Source organism: Hemitrygon akajei, chromosome 16, assembly GCF_048418815.1.
Source record: "Hemitrygon akajei chromosome 16, sHemAka1.3, whole genome shotgun sequence".
Taxonomy (NCBI): domain Eukaryota; kingdom Metazoa; phylum Chordata; class Chondrichthyes; order Myliobatiformes; family Dasyatidae; genus Hemitrygon; species Hemitrygon akajei.
The window spans coordinates 6767409-6782216 of record NC_133139.1 but is presented as its reverse complement, the minus strand read 5'-3'; the positions used below and the strand labels follow the sequence as shown (position 1 = coordinate 6782216).

At 42.5% G+C, this 14808-nt stretch overlaps 1 protein-coding gene across 1 annotated transcript in view; it reads left to right on the top strand.

Annotated features, from left to right (window-relative positions):
- Nucleotides 1-14808, top strand: part of LOC140740315 (unconventional myosin-Vb-like) — a 189383-nt gene that overhangs the window by 120439 nt on the left and 54136 nt on the right. The window contains exons 25-28 of the mRNA XM_073069469.1: nucleotides 4203-4442; nucleotides 6391-6624; nucleotides 8458-8551; nucleotides 11332-11480. Coding sequence (XP_072925570.1) covers nucleotides 4203-4442; nucleotides 6391-6624; nucleotides 8458-8551; nucleotides 11332-11480 — 717 coding nt within the window. The remainder of the gene's footprint in view (nucleotides 1-4202; nucleotides 4443-6390; nucleotides 6625-8457; nucleotides 8552-11331; nucleotides 11481-14808) is intronic.

Genomic DNA, 14808 nt, shown 5'->3' with positions numbered 1-14808 from the left:
TCAGTTTGAGCTGCTCAAACCCACCCCATCTGGCACAGCCAGCCATTTCTCCCCATCCTGACGTTTGGACTGAACCTCTGGAACACGTCTGCATGCTGTTATCCATTGAGTTGCTGCCACATGACTGATGATTAGATATTTGCATTAACAAGCGGGAGTACAGGTGAGTGTAATGGCTCTTGAGTGTCATTTCCCTGGAGATGCTGCTAATTTAAAGCTGATATTGAATTTTGATTGCTTGATCCTTCTACCCTAAGAAATGTCCCTACGGTTTTTAATTTGCCCCTTCTGGAGGTACTAGTTATTACAGTTGTGTATCTTCGTCTGCCTTATCAAAATAGCCGCGTAAGATGGGGTGAAGAAATTGAGAGTGGAGAGAGTGTTGTAATTAGCCTTGGTATTGTGCTCTGTTGACCCCTGTAGCTAATGAACAGGAGGAACAGCTCCAGTTTAATCTGTCTCCCCTGGTGCCCCTCCTCCTCCATCCCTTTCTCCCATGGTCCAATCTCCTCCTACCAGATTCCTTTATTTATTTTATTTTAGCAATACCGTGTGGAATAGGCTCTTCCAGCCCTTTGAGCCACACTGCCTCAACAAACCCGATTAACCCTAACCTAATCACAGGACAATTTACATCCCTTTCTCCCATGGTCCAATCTCCTCCTACCAGATTCCTTTATTTATTTTATTTTAGCAATACCGTGTGGAATAGGCTCTTCCAGCCCTTTGAGCCACACTGCCTCAACAAACCCGATTAACCCTAACCTAATCACAGGACAATTTACAATGACCAATTAACCGATATATCTTCAGACTGTGGGAGAAAACCTGGAGAAAGCCCCTGCATCCCATGGGGAGGACATACAGACTCCTTACAGAACAGCGCTGGAACTGATCTCCAAACTCTGGAACACCCTAAGCTGTAATAGTGTCCTTTCCCCAGCCCTTACCTTTTCCACCTATCACTACCCAGCTTCTTGCTTCATCTCCAACCCCACCCTCCTCCAAACCACCTGGTTTCACCTATCATTTTCTAGCTGGTCCTCCTTCCCCTCACCCTGCCACCTTATTCTGGCATCTTTCCCCTTTCCAGTCCTGAGGAAGGGTCTCACCCCAAGACGTCGACTATCTATTCATTTCCATAGATGCTACCTGACCTGCTGAGTTCCTCCAACATTTTGAATGTGTTACTCTGGGTTTCCAGCATGTGCAGAATCCCTTGTGTTCAATCTGCCTCCCCTCTGATTGAGATCTGTTGAGGCTGGTTGTACCACTGTCATTTGGGCTCAGGGCTTTCTGACCTGCACAGTCTGTGCTGTGAAATACTTATCCACCAGGCCGTTAGGAAATGGCTGAAGTGTGGCTGAAATCAGTGAGTTATGCTGGTGTTGAGCAGGAATATTGCAACTCCTGAGGAACATGTTCCCAATGAGGCTTTCAAGGGTAATGCATGAGTAACACACAAAATGCTGGAGGAACTCGGTGGGTCAGGCAGCATCTATTGAATAAATAGTCAACATTTCAGGCCCTGAAGAAGGGTCTTGGCCCGAAAGTTTGACTCTTTATTCTTCCGCATAGGTGCTGCCTGACCTGCTGAGTTCCTGCAGCAGTTTGAGTGTTTTTCAAGGGTAGCAACCTTACTGATGCAGGGTTGAGACTTGACGGTCAACACGTACTTTCTTACCATGGGGTTTTGCTTGATCCGCTGAATTCCTCCGGCAGTTTGTGTGTTGCTCTGGTCTACAGCATCTGCACTCTCTTGTGTCCATGCTTTCAAGGGTATTACAGAGTCAGAAGGCTGCTTTAAGACCATATGATATAGGAGCAGAAGTAGGCTATTTGGCCCATTGAGTCTGCTCCGCCATTCAATCATGGGCTGATCCAATTCTTTCAGTCATCCTCACTCCCCTGCCTTCTCCCCATACCCTTTGTTGCCCTGGCTAATCAAGAACCTATCTATTTCTTCCTTAAATGCACCCAATGACTTGGCCTCCACAGCCACTCATGGCAACAAATTCCACAGATTTACCACCTTCTGACTAAAGTAATTTCTCTGCACCTCAGTTCTAAATGGACATACTTCAATCCTGAAGTCGTGACCTTTTGTCCTACTATGGGAAATAACTTTGCCATATCTAATCTGTTCAGGCCTTTTCACATTTGGAATGTTTCTAGGAGATCCCCCCTCGTTCTCCAGAATTCCAGGGAATACAGCCCATGAGCTGCCAGACATTCCTCATACTGTAACCCTTTCATTACTGGAATCATTCTCACCTCTGAATTTGGTGGTTATAGGCAAGAGGCCATATTCTCTGTGAAAGAAGTCTATAACCAGGATCAAAGCATTGGATGAGATTCAAACAGTGTTCCAGTGCCTCGCACCAGCTGAGCTGATAAACCTTCAATCCTGAGGTGGTGTCTGTGATGTTCTGGTCAATAGATTTCTTTCACCATTCATAAAAGGCTTTTTCTTAATATATTTCTGCTTGGGCTCTGTCTGTATCACAGAATTGGACAGCAGGGATTATATGTTAAAATGATCTCTCTGGCCGGTTTAAACCAAAATGTTGGGACAACCCAAGGTAAATGAGCGATGCTATACAAATGCGAAGTTTTCAATGTCCTCGTTGTCTGAATATGAAATAACCATAAATACAAAAGGTTCTGCAGATGCTGGAAGTCCAGAGTTACACATGTTACACACGAAATGTTGGAGGAACTCAGCAAGTCAGGCAGCATCTATGGAGAGGAAAAAGCAGTCGACATTTCAGGCCGCGACCTTCATCAGAAGATGGGGGGGTGGGGGAAAGATTGAGGAGACCAGGTGGGGAGTTGGATGAAGTGACCAGCTGAGAGGTGATGGGTGGAAGAGGTCGGTGGAAGGGCTGAGGGAGGAATCTGATTGTGAAACACAGGGGAGAGAGGAGGAGGTGGTGATGGGCAGGTGAGCAGAATAGGAGGGGTCTGAGGGGAGCCAGACTGGGGAATGAGAGAAGGGGGAGGGCAGAAATTATGGGTTAGAGAGATCGATGTTTATGCCGTCAGGTTGAGGTTACCCAGATGGAATATTCTCCTCCACCCTGAGAATGGCCTCATCGTGACTGCTGAGGAGGGCATGGATGAACATGTCAGAATGGGAAGTAGAATTAAAATGGGTGGCCAGTGGCAAATCCTGCCTTTTGTGACAGACGGAGCAAAGATGCTCGACAAAATGGTCCCCCAATCTGGTTCTGGTATTGCCCACGTAGAGGAGGCCACCCAGGATTCAGTAGATGCCCCTGACAGATTCACAGGTGAAGTGTTGTCTCATCTGGGGCTCTAAGTGGCAGTGAGGGATGAGGTGAAGGGACAGGTGTAGTACTCGTCCCGCTTGCAGGGGTAAGTGCTGGGACGGAGATCAGTGGGGAGGGACGAATGGACAAAGGAGTCACATAGAGTATTAGTGCCTCCAGCATTGTCAACAACCCCTCCCCACAATCTCTTCATCCTCCTGCCATCAGGTTACAGCTACCCCAGCATAAGACGGCTGCCACCAAGCGCAGATATACACCCTGTCCGAATGCCTTTCCCCTGCTCCCCCTCCACTCCCCAACTCACAGACACACTCTCATCCTGATCTGGTCACTTTCATCTTTTATTGCTGCTGTTTCACATATTTGTACGACTGCTTGTTTTATTATAACAGTGTCAGTTACGTGACACTGTCTTAGATAAACATGCACCTCATACTTTGTCAGCCTGCCAATCTCGGGCCATGTCACACAGGGACTCGGGCTAATATTTTGTGACTGTGTGTGCTGGATTGTAACTATACATTCTGTGTGTGACTGTATGCACTGAGTTGCATGTTGGCCCCAGAGGAACACTCTTTCATTTAGCTGTGTACACGTGGATGGTGAAAATCTGCAGATGCTGGAAATCCGAGCAACACACGCAAAATGCTGGAGGAACTCGGCAGGCCAGGCAGCATCCATGGGAAGTACAGTTAATGTTTCAACCTGGAACGTCGACTGTACTTTTTTTGATAGATGCTGCCTAGCCAGCTGTGTTCCTCCAGCATTTTGTGTATGTTGCTTAATAACCATAATATCATATGGTTACTATAATTATTAAGCAGTGGAACGGAAGGCTGGGGGGTGAATGAGGAAGGGTTTAAATTGAAGGGAAGTGATTATTTAAGGAACGTACACATTTTTAATTAGATGGTCTGTGAGCAAAAGGCTGTGATCCTGCAGAAGTACGTCCGAGGGTGGCTCGCCTCCTTGAGGTATCGGAGAACCCGGCACGCTGTCATCCACGTACAGTCCTGTTACCGGCGCGTGCTGGCGTTTCGTCAGCTCAGGAAGCTGAAGGCCGAAGCTCGTTCAGTTGACCACTACAGGAAGTTAAACAAGGGAATGGAGAACAAAATCTTTCAGCTACAATGCAAGGTGAACGATCAGGTAACGTGGCAAAACACGGCAGTTTGTAGGTCCTGATGCGCGGATCGACCCGTTTCTTGTTAAATACTCTTTTGCTGCTTGTCTTCGGGCTGGTTCATGGGTCTTGATTCAGGATTGGTTTTCTCACCAGTCAGAGTTTGAAATGTCGATAAAGATTGGGTAGCAGGACAATGGAACAATCAAGTCTAGTAATAGCATGGATAACATTTGTCAGGCATGTCAGATAGGGAATATCCCACTGCTTTCAACTTTTATACAATGTGTAACCAATTATGACACATAACAAAATAGGCCATAGTCAGCATGGTTTCCTCAAGGGAAAATCTTTCCTGACAAATCTGTTGGACTACTTTGAAGAAATAACAAGCAGGATAGACAAAGAATTGATTGATATGTACTTGGATTTTCAGAAGGACTTTGACAAGGTGCCACACGTGAGGCTGTTTAACAAGCTATGAGCCCATGGTATTACAGGAGAGATTCTAGCATGGATAAAGCAGTGGCTGATTGGCAGGAGGCAAAGAGTGGGAATAAAGGGAGCCTTTTCTAGTTGGCTGCTGATGACTAGTGGTGTTCCACAGGGGTTTGTGTTGGGACCGATACTTTTTATGCTATATGTCAATGATTTGGATGATGGAATTGATGGCTTTGTTACAAAGTTTGCAGATGATATGAAGACAGGTGGAGGGGCAGGTAGCTTTGAAGTAGAGAGGCTGCAGAAAGACTTGGACAGATTAAGCGAATGAGCAAAGAAATGGCAGATGGAATACAGTGTCAGGAAATGTGTAGTCATCCATTTTGGTAGAAGAAATGAAAGGGTTGACTATTTTCTAAATGGCGAGAAAATACAAAGAACTCAGATACAAAGGGACTTGGGAGTTCTTGTGCAAGATTCCCAAAAGGTTAATTTGCAGATAGTCGGTGGTGAGGAAGGCAAATGCAATTATTAGCATTCATTTCAAGAGGATGAAAACCAAGGAAGAATGTGCAAACTCCACACTGGCAACAATCTAAAGTTTAAAGATTAGGTTTATTTGTCACATGTCCATTGATACTTTGAAACTTGCAGTAAAATACCTCGTTTGCATCCATGACCAACACAGTCTGAAGCTGTCCTGGGGGCACCCACAAGGTCAATTATGCTTCCAGCACCAAAGTAGCTTGCCCACAACTCAGTAACCCTGACTGAACATCTTTGGAATTTGGGAAGAAACCCATTCAGTCACATAGAGAACATACAAACTCCTTATAGACAGCGGCGGGAATCAAACCTGGTTAGTGATTGCTGCATTAACCGCTATATGCCAGCCGGTGACTCACTTGAGCGTTTTACATCTAGTTTTCCATTTATTCTAAATCAGTTCAAAGTTCCAAGTAAATATTATTATCAAAGTACATATACAGCTCTGAGGGTCATTTTCCTGTGGGCAAACTCAACAAAGCTATAGAATTGTAATTATAACAGAATCAATGGAAGATCAACCAGAGTGTGGAAGACAATAAGCTGCGCAAATGCAAATATAAATAATGAGAACATGAGAAAAAGAGTCCTTAAAGTTAGATTATTGATTGTTGGAACATCTCAATGGGTGGGTAAGTGAGTGGAGTTACCCCTTTTGTTCAGAAGCCTGATGGTTCAGTGGTTCTTGAATCTGGTGGCGTGAGTCCTGAGGCTCTTGTACTTCCTACCTGATTTAGAAAAGGGTTGTTAATGATATGCTGCTGTAGGCAAATTTTTCCTTGTATCTCATCGTAATTATGTACATTGATAATAAACTAGATTTGACCTGGCTTCTTGGAATCACATGATGAAACAAGTTGTTTTAACATAATGACCACGGCAATCGTAAAAGAACTTGTTTGAATTTAGCGTCTGATGTATGTGACGGTCTCGCTGCGCAAATGTGAAGTCTGGCAACTGGTAACATCATAACATTTTACATTTCAGACCAAAGAAAACAAAATGCTGGTGGAGCAAATGTCATCTCTTGTTACCTCACATAAAAATGAGATGCAAAAACTGAAGAATGAAATGGAACACGTTCGTCATGGAGCTGAGGAAGCTCAAATCCTGGTCATGCAGGAGCAGATCACAAAACTGCAGGAGGAACTAGAGCAAGTGCTCAAAGACAGAAGAGATGCTGAAGTAAGAGCCTCTCAAGAACTGACTCAGTTGAGACTGGTAAGACTACATGTATGTTCATCATCATCAGTGTTATTATTGAGCTGTGTCATATGACGTAGGCCCCAGCCATTATCAATACTCTTCAGAGATTGCCTGGAGTCAGTGTTCTCATATCTAAGGCTTGTGATATACACCAGTTGCTCATATGACCGTCCATCACCTGCTCCCATGGATTCACGTGACCCTGACTGGGGGAGGCTAAGAAGGCACTACGCCTTGTCCAAGGGTGATCTGCAGGCTAGCATAGGGAAGATGGGCCTTGCAACTCCTTAGCAGAGATATTTAAATCATCTTTAGCAACAGGTGAGGTACCAGAGAATTGAAGGATAGCCGATGTCGTTCCACTGTTTTAAGAAAGGCTCGAAAAATAAACCAGGAGATTCTAGGCCAGTGAGCCTGGTGTCAGTTGTGGGAATGTTACTGGAAGGTATTCTAAGGGATTGGATATGTGAGTATTTGGACGGCCACGGACTGATTAAGGATAGTCGATAGGTTTTTGTGCATGATAGGTTGTGTCTAACCAATCTTAGAGTTTTTTGAGAAAGTTACCACTAAAGTAGATCGAAGACAAGGCAGTGGATATTGTCTACATGGACTTCAGCAAGACACTTGACCAGGTTCTGCATGGAAAGTTGGTCAAGAAGGTTCAGTCGCTCAGCGTTCAAGATGAGGTAGTAAATTGGATTAGACGTGGGCCTTGTGGGAGAAGCCAGAGAGTAGTGGTAGAGGGTTGTGTCTCTGACTGGAAGATTATGACTAGTGGTGTACTGCAAGGATCGGTGCTGGGTCCTTTGTTGTTATCTACATCAATGATCTGAATAATGAGGTTAACTGGATCAGCAAATTTGCAGATAACATCTAGATTGAGGGTGTAGTGGACAGAGAGAAAGGCTAGCATGGCTTGCAGTTGGATCTGGACCAGCTGGAAAAATGGGCTGAAAAACAGCAGTTGAAATTTAATGCAGTTGAGTGTGAGGTGTTCGGTAGGACCAACCAAGGTAGGTCTTCACAATGAACAGTAGGGCATTGAGGAGTGTGGCAGAACAAAGGGATCTGGGATTACAGGTCTGTAATTCATTGGAAGTGGGTTCACAGGCAAATCGGGTCATAAAGAAAGCATTCATAAATCAATGTATTGAGTACAGGAGATGGGATGATATGTTGAAGTTGTATAAGACATTGGTGAGCCCTAATTTGGAGTATTGTGTGCAATTTTGGTCACCTACCTACAGGAAAGATGTAAATAAGGTTGTAAGAACACGGAGAAAATTTACAAGGATGTTGCTGGGTCTGGAGGACCTGAGTTATAAGGAAAGATTGAATAGGTTAGGACTTTATTCCTTGGAACATAGAAGATTGAGAGGAGATTTAATAGAGGTATATAAAATTCTGAGGGGTATAGATAGGGTTTTTCCACTGAGGCGGGACTACAACCAGTGGTCATGGGTTAAGGGTAAAAGGTGAAAAGTTTAAAGGGAACATGTGGGGAGACTTCTTTACGCAGAGGGTCATGAAGGTGTGGATTGAGCTGACAGCTCGATTTCAACGTTGAAATGAAGTTTGGATAGATACGTGGATGGTAGGGGTATGGAGAGCAATGGTCCCGGTGCAGATCAATGGGAGTAGGCAGTTCATTGAGTAGATGGGCCGAAGGGTCTGATTCTGACTGCAACAAAGACAAACAACTAATGTGCAAAAGACAAACTGCAAACAAAAAACTAATAATAAAAAAAATTAATACTGAGAATGTGAGCTGTGGTCCTTGTAAGTGAGGTGATGTTGCTGTTTTCCCCAGTGGTTTGCAATTCCAGACAATATCTTTTTTTTCAGCATTTTGCAGTTCTTCAAAAGGAAAACAGTCAGTTAAATGATGAAAAAGAACATTTTAATAAACTGATTGTGGAGCAGTCAAAGATTATTGAAGGTATGTTTTTTGAGCCCATTTCATTGGGATATATTTATGAGGGTTACTTCTTACTACAATGTTGCTGAACAGATAATTTCACAGTCAGCGTGACACTAATGGACAAAGGCATCACCAAACAGTAAATTGTTTTGTGTCAAGATTGCGAAGAGTAAAATTTGAAAATGTCAAGTGCAATGTATTTGTAGATCCTGTTACAGCATTTGGAATGCGGAGTATTTAGAAGACGAATTTCAAGTCTGTATATTGGTATATAGTGATAATAAATTTATTTTGTATTTTGTACTTTATACATACTTCACAACCCATTCCAGTAATGCAGTAGGTGAGGGAGGACTGAATGCAATCAGAAAACACACAGGATCTCCAAGTAGCCTCTCTGGGCTACCTCGAGATCTGATAAAAATCTTTCTGGGTAGCATCCAACGTGAAGGCATCAACATTTGACTTTTCTAACCTCTGATAATTTCTCCTCCTTCCCTCTCTCTATTCATTCCCCATTCTGACTCCCCTCTTACCCCTTCTCTTCCCAGCTGAAGCGTAGCCTAGCGGTTAGTGTGACACTATTACAGATCAGGGCATCGACGTTTGGAGTTCAATCTGGGTGTCCTCTGTAAGGAGTCTGTACATTCTCCCTTTGGAACGTGTGTTTCCTCTGCGTGCTCCAGTTTCCTCCCACAGTCCAAAGACACATTGGTTAGTAGGTTAATTGGTCATTGTAAGTTGTACTGTGATTAGTCTAGTGTTAAATCGGTAGGTTGCTGGGCGATGTGGCTCGAAGAGCTGGGAGGCCCTGTTCCACACTCTATCTCTAAGTAAATGAGTTTGGCTTTACACTGATATTGATCATCACTCCGAGTCTTTCAATAAAAGTTTCATTTAGGGTTAATGGAAGTGAAATTAATACCAGATAGTTCATTGATCAAAATGTTAAAGTTGCTGCCTCAACTTGGGATCCAGGTTTGATCCTGACCTCTGATGCTGTCTGTGTGGAGTTTGCATGCCTACAATTCCCACTGCCTCAGCGAAGCAGTCAATGTGATCAAAGACCCCCACCCACCTCAGACATTCTCTCTCCCCCCTCCCATTGAGCAGAAGATAAAAATCACATGGCTCCAGGCTAAAGGACAGCTTCTATCCTACGTTAAAAGACTATTGAATGGTTCTCTAATACAGTAAGATGAACTCCTGACATCACCATCTACCGTATGGCCTTGCACCTTGTTGTCTGCCTGCACTGCACTTTCTCTGTGACTGTAACACTTTATTCTGTTATTGTACATCCTTGTTCTACCTCAATGCATTGCTATGAAATGATTTGTATGTGTGACACACAAACAAGAATTTTCTCTGTACAAGGAAGGTGATGATAATAAACCAGTTAATCGGCCTTGCGGCACTTTCAAATGCACTCTGGAAAGGATCAATCAGCTGAGCTTGACTACCTTTGCCTGTGAACTGTGAAGACCTGTACAGACAGTAATGGCTGATGTGAGGATGCTCTCTATGATGCCAGTGTAGAATTGCACCAGTATGCTCTGGGAAAGATAGAATTTTACCCTCTGCCACGGCCTTTTGTTAATGAAGGAGATGTGATTCTCCCACAGGACGTCCTGCAAAACAAGTTCATCTCTCTTATTGACTGGCAGAGCAGACATAAGAAACTAGTAGTACTAGTGTTACAGTTTTTTATTTGAACATCAATTGTGGCAAGTAGCTGAGACCCTATGGATCAATATTGGTTACCTCTGGAAAGAGATTGATTAACATTTTCTCTGAGTCCAACATGGTTCAACATCTAGTGTGAGAACTTCTCACTGCTCCCTGTCTGTGATCTCTGCTGCTCTCTGATCCTTTGTCCACGTGCTTTCCCAGAGCTACTGACAGACAAGTGTCCTTCCTGGGAACCTGTCTCTGCTGTCACCCTGTTTCACAAATCACCTCCCACCTTCTCACTTTATCCCCTTCCTCCCCCACCCCCCTTCTCACTGCCTCAGTAAAGCAACCAGCGTAGTCAAATATCCCACCCACCCCAAGGATTCTCTTCTCTCCCTTCCCATTGGTTAGAAGATACAAAAGACCGAAAGCATGGACCACCAGGCACAAGGACAGCTTCTACCCCACCATTATCAGACACTTAAATGGACCTTTTCTATGATAAGATGGACTCTTAGCCTCACAGTCTACCTCATTATGATGTTCATTTACCTGCACTATGCTTTTTTGGTAGTGTTTACATTTTATTCTGCATTCTGTTATTGTTTTACGTAACTCTAGTGTAATGCAATGTTAAATGAAATGCTGGAGAGTGGAGGCCTGGCTTGTCCTGCAGTTGGAGTGAGTGAGTGAGTGTGTGTGTGTGTGTTTGTGTGTGTTTGTGTTTGTGTGTGTGTGCGCGTGCTTTATTCTGTTCTGTGCTGTTCTGCAGAGCATTTTGAGCATGCTGTGTTGGCGCCACAATATGTGGTGACTTCCAGGCAACAACCAATACATCCTAGCACACCCTCGGGTGTGTTAGTTGTTAAAACAAATGACACATTTTACTGCATTTTCATTGTACACATGATAAATAAACTTGAATCTTGCACTTTCTTTGTAATTGTGACACTTTATTCTGCATTCTGTTATTTTACCTTATTCTAGTTCGCTATATGGTGTAATAATCTGATCTGTATGAAGAGTATGCAAGACCAGCTTTTCACTGTACCTTGGTATGTGACAGCAATGAATCAATTAGAGAATCCACAATAAACTTTTACCTTTTCACTTTTGAATGCAAGAACAAGTTTCCCTCAAGGTGGCATTAAAGAGTCGCCAATTACAGGCTGAATTCGAGGAGGAACGACTCCACTACCAGAGCCTCTTGAGAGAATTCTCTCGCCTTGAACAACGCTATGAAAATCTGAAGGATGAAATGACCTTTATGAAGGTAATTTTTACTTTAGTCTGCTGACTGAAAATATTTTCAAGTAAATTCGCGTTCGTTCCAATAGTTGTGGCAAATGATTTATAATTTCAATAGAATTAGGGATGTGTATGAAGTTTCCTAACTTACTTCATGTAACTTACTTAACTTACCTCCATGTAAGGGAGGTAAGTTTGACTTAACCCAAATGGTACCATAAGCAGCAGGTGGCAGTTTTGTGATAATAAATCCCTAATTTTTAATTGCATTTTGAGTTGTAATGACATTGGATTTTAAGTGATTTAGTTTTTAACATGTTCAAAAAATACTCAAATTTAAATTATTATTAAAATTAATATTAACATTTAGTGCTATAATTCAAACTAAAAAAATAACAATACAAGTGAAATAAGTTTCCGAATTTCTGAACGTCAGATATTTAGAGATATTTTCAAGCCTATTAGTTTTAACAGCCTGCATAGCAGTGGAAGTTGTTTACTCGCTCTTTGGGAGCAGGGCTTCCCCAGTGCAGTACTAAGTGCCCAACACTAGTCAAGGTTCACCAGTGTAGTCTTGGATGGTTTTACTGATCTGATGGGAGGTGATTGGTGGCCGGACTGTCCAAGAAGGAATAAAAACAGAAAATGCTGGGAGCAGTCATGAGGTCATGTAGCAAGAAATAGAACTGACATTTGTGGAAAGAAATAGACTGAACACTTTATTTTGGAACCAGGCCAGAGAGAAGCGGTTATGTTGAAAAGAAAATAGTTGAGAACCGTGGCAAGTCAACTGATTAACATAATCTCTTGATTATGATAGTAGAGTAGGAGTGTCAGCTAATATCAACACGAGTGTAATTATTTCTAACGTACACTTTATCTGGCCCACACACAAATGGTAATGTTGTATACGTATCAGAAAAATCCCTACCCCCAAAATGTAATAACGTACAACGTAACAGGTAACATACATGGCGAACTTAACCCTAATGAAATTAAGGAGTCCCTGAAGTTGCTGATGATTGTAATTTTATAAAGTTTACTTATTTTGTAAAGTAAGAAAGTTTAGATTTACTTGTGTCAAATCAAATCAGCGGGAATTGTGCTGGGTGGCCTGCAAGTGCCACAATGCTTCTAATGGCAACATTGCACACTCACAACTCACTAACCCTAACCCATACGTCTTTGGAATGTGGGAGGAATCTGAATCACCCAGAGAAAACCACACATTCATAGGCCATAGAGACTCTTTACAGCTCGTGGCAGGAATCAAACTCTGATCTTACAGTTGGCGCTAACTGCTACACTAGTGCAGGTGATTCCGGTCAAGGACCTATCACCTGGAACATTGCCGTAGAGAGTGCAAAGGGAATGTCTGTGATAGAACACAGACCAAAATTGGCAATGGAATAATTACATTTAAAAACCAGTATCTGGAAAAAAGTCGCAGTGAGAGGGGTCAAGTAGTCTTTGAATATCGAGTTAAGCATGCAAACGCTCTGAAGTCCTGCTTTTGAATCCAGTATTAAAAAGGATTGAATGTTCATTGTATTAGGTACAAACTTTACCTCCCGTACCTAATAAAGTGGCCGCTGAGTGTATGTTTGTGGTCTTCTGCCACTGTGGCCATTTACTTCAAGTTTCGACATGTGTGTTCAGAGATGCTCTTCTGCACACCACTGTTGTAACGTGTGGTTATTTGAGTTACTGTCACCTTCCTGTCAGCTTAAACCAGTTTGGCCATTCTCCGCTGATCTCTCTCATTAACAAGGTGTTTTTGCCCACAGAACTGCTGCTGACACAGACATATTTTTTTCTTGCACCATTCTCTGTAAACTCCAGAGACTGCTCTGTGTGGAAATCCCAGGAAATCAGCAACTTCCAAGATCCTCAAGCCACCCCATCTGCCAGCAAAAATCATTCTGCAGTCAGTCACTTGAATCACATTTCTTCCCCAATCTGATGTTTGGTCTGAACACAATCTGAGCCTCTTGGCCATGTCTCCATGCTTTTATGCATTCAGATGTGGCCAAGTGATTGGCTAATTAGATATTTGCATTAATGAGCAGGTGAACCTAATAAAGTGGCCACTGAGTTTATTTCAGTGGTGACTCAGTGATCCAGTTAATGGACCTGGACTAACGAACTTAGAGACCTGCATTCAAATCCCACTGTGGTGTCTGTGGTATTTAAATTCAATTAATTAAAAATGCTACCTCTTTTTCCCCCAAGTAAAAAAAACCTCTACAACAAGCCATCAACAATGCTGCTTAGTCTTGCTTTAGTATAGCATGTAAATGAGGTCTTTAACTCAACTCTTCCATGCCTACCACAATGCCCATCTAAAGTTTAAAGTATATTTATTAAAGTACATGTATGTCACCAAATAGAATGGATTCTGGTTAATTGGGAGCCAGTTATTTGGAACAACTCTAAACTATTCAAGATAAGTCAGGGTTCCCTTCATTTATTTGGGACACCATGCCACTTAATTGGCACAAGAGATTTGCTGAAAAGTTTCTAATGAACGTTGGCCACACATACTTGTGGCTGTTAGACATTGACCATGCTTAAAGCAAACAGTTTTTAAGTAGCATCAGTCGTGTGTGTCTTCAAAAAGCAACGTTCTTTTGTCACTGATAGTTGGCGAGAAATAAGCAGTAAGGCAATTCAGAACTGTTTTGCACACTGCGGTTTCAAGCATTCAGGCTTCGAGATGTCAGAAATGGCTGTGAGGGAAAATGAAACAGTTTTACTACTTCAGCACTATAAAGGATTTGAAGGCCTCAACAATCATCTTGAATGTTACAATGGATAAGATTTGAAGGATGTAATTGTCAAAAGCTTTGTATGAAGGCAGTCCATTATCTGCATGAGGCGTCTGCGCTGATTTAGTTCATTTACAGTCAATCAAAAGAACACGGCAGTGTACACTGGATGAATTCCTCCATTGATGACTATTAGGAACTAATAGTTTTATAATACTGTAGTGGTATTGGTTGTGTTCTAATTTATTTTGTAGTTTGTTTAAATTCATAATTCGTTTTTCAGTAGTTTGTCTTTTTCATACCTTTAACTATTTCCATGAAATTTTGGCTAATTGGGGCAGCCACTTAATTGGGAAAAAAATGTGCTGGTCCTGATGCTGTCCAGTTAACCAGAATCCACTACACTACCCCAAGATACACTTACTTGCAGGCATTCACAGTAAAACAAGCACAATCGTATCAGTGAAACACTACATATGAGGACTGACGAACAACCAAAGTCCAAAAGATGATCTGTGCAAATAGAAAATAAATAATAAGTATTAAATAGTGAGAACCCGAGTTATAGAGAGTTTGAAAATGACC